This window comes from Tachypleus tridentatus, chromosome 12, assembly GCF_004210375.1.
Source record: "Tachypleus tridentatus isolate NWPU-2018 chromosome 12, ASM421037v1, whole genome shotgun sequence".
Classification (NCBI taxonomy): Eukaryota; Metazoa; Arthropoda; class Merostomata; order Xiphosura; family Limulidae; genus Tachypleus; species Tachypleus tridentatus.
In genome coordinates, this window is record NC_134836.1 from 107,961,247 (window position 1) to 107,968,945 (window position 7,699).

General features: G+C 34.3%; 1 protein-coding gene across 1 annotated transcript in view; it reads left to right on the forward strand.

Moving 5' to 3' along the window:
- Nucleotides 1–7,111, forward strand: part of LOC143234289 (QRFP-like peptide receptor) — a 93,305-nt gene extending 86,194 nt beyond the window's left edge. Inside the window, exons 5-6 of the mRNA XM_076471536.1 lie at nucleotides 961–1,138; nucleotides 4,571–7,111. Coding sequence (XP_076327651.1) covers nucleotides 961–1,138; nucleotides 4,571–4,839 — 447 coding nt within the window. The 3' untranslated portion in view covers nucleotides 4,840–7,111. The remainder of the gene's footprint in view (nucleotides 1–960; nucleotides 1,139–4,570) is intronic.
- The last annotated feature ends 588 nt before the right edge of the window (nucleotides 7,112–7,699 follow it).

The following is a 7,699-nucleotide window of genomic DNA, read 5'->3' on the forward strand; positions in this document are numbered from 1 at the left end:
CGTTTGTCGCTGTCGTATCACCGGAAGTAAAAAGAACACACACAACGAAGAGAATTGGACGCAATATTAAACTTGGATCGTAAGTTTAAAACCTAAGAAATCCCATGTCATTATCATCACTTCCACTCGTTTTATTCGTCCTGGATTCTTGTGTCTAAATATTGTAGGTCGTCAATTCTGTCACGATTTTAACAATTCGGCGGTTCAATACATTCGCACTAACAATCTATCATTGTCCTATGCTTTATATACGACGCATTATTTAAAAACGTGTATACAGAAACGGGTCATAAAATCACCCTTAATTTATTAATTAAGTAATACGGCTACATCGTTAACAATGGTATTAGTAATAGATACAACAATATACCACCAGGTACACAAAGGACGATCATTTGTTAGAAATGCTCTGCGCACTACACAGAGTTTTCCATTGTATGTCAGGCCTAAAAATTAACTGCGCACTATACTGAGTTTTCTATTGTATATCAAGCCTAAAAATTAACTGCGCACTATAGAGAGTTTTCTATTGTACGTTAGGCCTAAAAATTAACTGCGCATCATACGCTGATATTTGAGTAATGCCTGTATATTTAACACATATTTCATTCAGGAAGTTAACGCTGTTTGTTATTTACTTGATGGTGGGTTGAAAATAAAATATCAGTCGCAGATTCATACAAACAATTTTATTTAGTTTCAATAGTCCTAGATTTCATTAAAGAATCACGTAAACTGTATATGCATTTATTCACAGTGCCAATGTTTAACCAAATTCTTCCTAGTTTAATGAAATACAAATCTCCTTACTTTGTAGGTTTGCTCTTAGATTATTTATAATAAAATGTATTACTAATCGATAAAATTAAAGTTGTTGAATCTTAAAGTGTAACTTAAATCAATAAATTTTTGTCGTTGTGTTTCAGACAAATTATTTAAACCATTCATTTTTTTTTTCAGTTGCCGGAGTGGTTTTCGGATGTTTCTTACTTTGCCAATTTCTTCGCTTACTTTAACAGTGCACTGAATCCAATCATCTATGGAGGTTTTAACAGTAACTTTCGGAAAAGCCTTTATGTCGTTATGAAGTGTGGATGCACAAACTCGCAAGTCCAGAGGCGTCGTTATTTGGCTTCAGGTTACTGCTGTGAATTTGTTCTAAATTATAGACAAAACAAACGCTAAATATATTAATATTGTATTTTATATCATTATGTAGGAGAAGTTTGTATCCTCAAAGGGACAGGAAAGAATTAGTCTAATTTAATTAACATGTGGGTTTTCTTATAGCACAGCCACATTGGGCTATCTGCCCTTCGCACCGAGGGGAATCGAATCCCTGATTTTAGCTTTGTAAATCCGTAGACTTACCATTATACTAGCGGGAAACACTTGATTAATCACTTCACACCACAATGTTAAAATAAGATTGTCTTTCCACAACAAATAACATTGGCTATTTTACGTCTTCTAACTGTTTTTTTTTTTACTCGGGTCTGACGTTAATCCTGCAATTCAAAGAGCACATTATTCACAACACTGAACCATTAGGTTAGTTTCTCGAGTTAGAGAATAAACAAAGCAATTTCGACGTCAGCATAGTAATTTTATTTATTAGATTTCTAAGCCTTTAATTTGGGTTTATTTTCCCGTTATTTTTAATCAGCAAAGACAATATTTATTGTTCTAACTGACAGTAGTTAATGCTGGAGAATCGCGTTTCTCTCCCCGAGCAGGCTTTAAGGCCTTGTGTCAGCTACAGGAAAGTTAATATAAGGTTTCCAATAAGATACTCTAGTCCAATTGATCACGAGGTCGTATCGTAAATTTGCTTTCTTCTATAAATATTATTTTATGATAAGCTATTAATGCTAACATTTAAAAATGTATATATACTTTGAACATTAGCACTGATATTCTCCTACAGTGACATTGCTTTTGAGATTAACGAATATCACTAGAAAGACATATCGTGCTGTAATATCTATGGTAAAGATTAAAATATATGTATAAGAAAACCGACTCAGATAACTTTCCTGTGGTCGAGTGTAAGCTTAATCATTCAAACCAAAGAATAGTGGGATTGACAGTAACATTATGACGACCCTACAGCTGTAACGCGAACATGTTTGGTGTGACGAGTTGCTCACCTTAACTACCTGGCTGTAGCAGCCACGATTTTATTGCATCGGTTCTCACAAAAACAATATTACACTTTGGAGATTCAAAATAATAAACGATCGATATTACATGTTTTTATATTACACCGATTCTTACTAGAAAAGGCCCCGGCATGGCCAGTAGGGTTAAGGCGTTCGACTCGTAAATCGAGGGTCGCGGGTTCTAATATCCGTCGCACCAAACATGCTGTTATTACTATCAGGGACAAAAATGAGAAGGAATATCGAAACTAACACGTAAACCTTTATAAATAATCAAACCTTTATAAAATATCGAGTGCAAACTTCAGAAATATATCTCCGAGTTTTAGTAGTCTTCCTTCTAAATTTTGTGGTCCTGGTTTATATGATGGATTTTAGGCTCCATTGTGCACTGAAAAATCTGAGATTCAATAATCGAATTATATTTCGTTAATAAGCGCTAATTCTTATTGAAAAATTAAATAAATTTTCTAATAAAACTTCTCTGGAATGACACATCAAACGTACATATATTTACTCATCAAAATGCGAATTTCAGTGCGAAAAAAACAACAAAAAACATCAACCCTCAATATTAAGAAAAACAAAACATACCTCTTACAAATAACCTTTGACTTATCGGATAATGCAAAATTATAAACATCTTTTTACTAATAAATAGATCATATTTTATCTGGTTTCGGCCATCTGATCATTCACAAGTTACGAACCCTGAGATGCATATCGATCTTTGAGCTTTTAATCACGCAAACACTCTCTTTATGTTTAATTTTTGTTCTCCTGATAATACACAAACTCTGTATTTAGTCTAAACATTATGTTGTTAAGACTTTTTATGACTTTATTATATCATGCACAAATTATGTATTTATTTTAAACATGACGCTGTTAAAACTTATGTGTGTCTTATCATACGAGAGTGACGTATTTAGTTTGTTTTTTTGTTTGTTTGTTTTGGAATTTCGCACAAAGCTACTCCAGGGCTATCTGTGCTAGCCGTCCCTAATTTAACGGTGTAAGACTAGAGGGAAGGCAGCTAGTCGTCACCACCCACCGCCAACTCTTGGGCTACTCTTTTACCAACAAATAGTGGGATTGACCGTAACATTATAACGCCCCCCATGGCTGGGAGGGCGATCATGTTTGGCGCGACGCGGATGCGAACCCGCGCCCCTCAAATTACTAGTCGCACGCCTTAACACGCTTGGCCATGCCGGGCCAGGACGCATTTAGTCTTAATATGATATTGTAAAGATTTTCACGTGCTTCGTATTAAGCACAAATTAATCAGCATTCCACATATACTATAACTGACTGATAAGATGTAAATCTCTGACAACATATCCTCTAACGACATACTTATTCAAGCGTGTATTTTCTTCCTATTTAGAGCAACATATTTACTTGTGAATTCATTTTATTCGACAAAACTAAACAAATTAACCCAGAAACTTCTAATTTTGTCATGAAAATTGATTCGTTCAGGATTTTGGACTTCTTGTTTCTAGTCCTGATACCGACTGAATGCCTCATTATAGCACACAGTTAATGTAAAACCTAACCTTATAACTCACAATATGTACATTTCTCATGTCTAGGCTCAGCATGGCCAGGTGGTTAAGGCACTCGACTCGTAATCCGAGAGTTGCGCATTCGAATCCTCGTCACACCAAACACGCTCGCCCTTTCAGCCGTGGGGGCGTTATAATGTTATAGTCAATCCCACTATCTTTAGTAAAAGAATATCCCAAAAGTTGTCGGTGGGTGGTGATGACTAGCTACCTTCCCTCTAGTCTTATACTGCTAAATTAGGGACGGCTAGCGCAGATAGCCCTCGTGTAGCTTTGCGCAAAATTCAAAGCAAATAATCTTATTTCTATCGTGTCTGTTATACTCTAAATCCTGTAATTCCGGATTAAATAAAACATGTTTTCCAATTCATAGATTTTAGCCCCTCAGTAGCACATCTGTTTATTATCAGACTCAATTACAACCCTAGAAAGTGGGTTTTGAAACCGAAAGGACAAATAAACCATTATGTACCCTTGTGCTTAACTTTGAACAAGCAAACAAGTCGATTTTTTATTGCATTAGTTGCTTTTAGCTTATTTTGATGTTTTTCACGTTGAAATTAATAGATATATATATGCATATGCCCAATATAAGCAGCTACTGATACGTGTACCATTTCGTTCGTTTTGAAATAACTTTTGGCTCAGATATAATAATCAATAATCCTACTTTCATATATTTAAAGTTAGATTATTTTAAGGTTATTTTATAAATATGTATTTTGTAGACATTTTTTAAAGTTTCATGATGGTTTATATGGGTAACTAGTAGCATTATACTTGTTTTACGTATTTGGTATAGGAGGATCTGCATTGACATTTTGTAATTTCCCTTAGGAATTTCCAAAACATCCAGACCAACTTCCACCTCAACATTCTCCTGTACTTTAGCTCGAAGGAAATGGTTTACAAACAGAGAGAATACAAGGGAGAATGTAGGTAGGTTGAAGACCGCGGTTGACAATGAACAGGGAGACGGAGAAAACCACAACTTATCGAATTTCCGCAGCTTGTCGTCAAGGAAACGTCCAAGCGGAGAAGGCAACACCTTTCAGGATGAACGTCTGAAGAGTTCTGCGAACATTAAATTAGAAGAACAAGTTTAGCTGTTTTAAAACTCAACGAAGAAGGCTTTAAAAATATATTTTTTTGACGGTAAATTTGTGTTATTTGATTTCCATACTAGTATATGAAACCACAGTTTTAGCGATGTTCTAGGATCGCGTACAAAATTGTCTAATCAGTGTAGCAAGTAGAAAGAAAAAAGTTGATTTCTATCTGTCGGTAAGTTTACGGACTTAAACTGCTAAAATCTGGAGTCCGATTACCCGTAGTGGACAGAACTTTACGTTAAATCAGCAACATCCGTATTCCTATTTGATGAAAGAGGATATATTTGAAACTCTGGCAACAACAATAATAACAAAATATAGTAAAAGTGGGTATTCAAAAACGCCATAAGCGAATTTTAACAAATACATAAAACACTATTAAATCGTTTATACCTATAAAACGCAATTATACTCGTTAGTAGAAACGCAGCATGTTTGAGCTGTTATATCTGTTAACAAAATCACGAACGTTTTTTACGCCATTAAGAACCCTTAGACCAAAAAAAATTTAATAAGATTTCGTGTCAGTTTTTTGCGTTACGTTACAGATTAAAAAAAAAACGCATTCCGCACTTTGTGGTCATGGATGTCTTGTAAGATTGTCCATATAATCCTACTCCAGAAGTAGATAGATGATGAATACTTTCGGCCATCTGTTTTTCCTCTAGTGATTGTTAGTACTGACAGCTCATGAACAGCTTTGCGTGTGAATATCCAAAACGCAAACAAACAATGTATTTTAGCAAGAAATTCTCATAAAACACCTCTTAAAAATGTACTGTTACAGAAAATTAACATTAACTTTTAGTATATACCACTTAATAGTTTATTCTAATCATGTATATTCAGTATTGTTCTTCTATTCTTTACGGTATTTCAACTTTTAGCCACCTAAACATTCCTCTTGACGCCAAGTTGATAACCATTGCATCTAGTAATTATGTAAGCTAGGAAATCTATAATTTCAATAAAAATCCCATTAGGGCGAGCTTTAACTATAATCTTCTTAAAAACATAGCTTGCTGCCCACCAGTGGCTCAACGGTATGTCTGCAGTCTCACATCGCTAAAAACAGCGTTTCGATATCCGTGGTGGGCAGAGCACAAATGGCCAATAGTGTTGTTTGTGCTTAATTCTAAACAAACAAGCAAACATAACTTGCTGTATATTGATCCACTGAAATCGAGAAACATCGAGGATACAGCTGTGTTGTTTTACAGTACGAAATAGATATCATTGTACGTAGGCCCTATCGTAATAATTTATGAATTTCTATATAATCTCATCAGATTAATTTCCACTCACGATACTATCGAATAGCCACTTAAATACCTGGCGATACCCTGAAATTACGTTAAGGACTGACTTAGTTGATATCAGTATATAATGGATCCAACAATGGTTTTCCTTTTTTCTTTTCACATAAGCACATGAGCATCGATTAATGCCATGGCCACCTGTGAACTTTCACACAGTTGTTCATACTCGAAAACTAAGCAACGTAATGCATGCGACTGTTATTAATTAAACATTCGCATCTTTGATTGGTCCCCTTTGTAACCTGTTTCACACTAAAATATCAAGCTTTACATACATATTGTGTAGCTGTAACTTCCCCGTGTGTATTTAAGCTTTAGGTAATTACTTGCTATATTTATATATGTATATATATTACATGTTTAGTCGAAATATATTTTAAAGCCAGACTGGGAAACCGGCTCTCAGTGTGAAGTGTAAGTCATGTACTGTACTGTGTGAAAACGTAATTTTTTTTGTATAGCTGCATCAAATATCTTTCCCATATATGGAAATAATTAAAGTTGTTTTGTTGGAGGCTGAAATGATTTTCGTGAATTCTTGGTAACTTTGGTAATGCGTTTGTTGTTGTACTCTGAATATTACTGATTTAAAATATTGTCACTTATTTTATAAAATAAGTATATAAACAAAGAATATTTTTTTAAAAGTGATATATATATATATATATATACACATATTATAAAATACAATAAAATTTCTACTTCTTACTTCACAAAATAACAGAAAAATTAAAGAACTTCAATTTTTTTTTGTTTTAACTTTTAATCTGGAGCTAATTTCAAGCTCTCAATCACAATGTTTTTATTTTTGACGACTTTTCCTCACTATTTAGGTAACGAAATAATATTCTGTTATGTTTTGTTGCAATTTTGGAAATATAGCTCATAAAATATGTGGGAAACGATATATTTCGATGTATAACTGTTTTAAGGGCAAAAGTTGTATAAATGTGGTTTAAGCCTCACGTTGTTTTTATTTATTTAGTACAATATTACACAGTCGTGCCCCCCCAGTGGTTCAGCGGTATGTCTGAGGACTTACAACGCTGAAAACCGGGTTTCGATACCTGTGGTGAGCAGAGCACATATAGCCCGTTGTGTAGCTTTGTCCTTAATTAAAACAAAACAAAACAATACACAGTGGTTATAAAGTGAATTAATTTATTTGTTGGGTCATCTCCATTAGTTTTGTAATAAAGTTGTTTGAGAAGAGAGGATCACTTCACAACTCTATTTGGAACTGACTATCAACCGTAGTAAGGCTATGGGGCTTTCAAAGCTGAAATCCGAGATTCGATTCCCCGCGGAACACGACAAATAACTTACTGTGGTTTTGCTTTAAGAAACGTTTTTTCTTCAGAAAGCAATTTTATTAAGTACTACCCTATATACGCTTGACCGAAAGCACTGACCATTGCAATATCCGTTCAGGATAAAGTAATATTAGTACTAAATTTTTCGAACATTAATGTTAACCTCATGATCTGCGGATCTCCGGATATGCTTCAAATAAGTTTCATTTGCTTCCTTTTCAA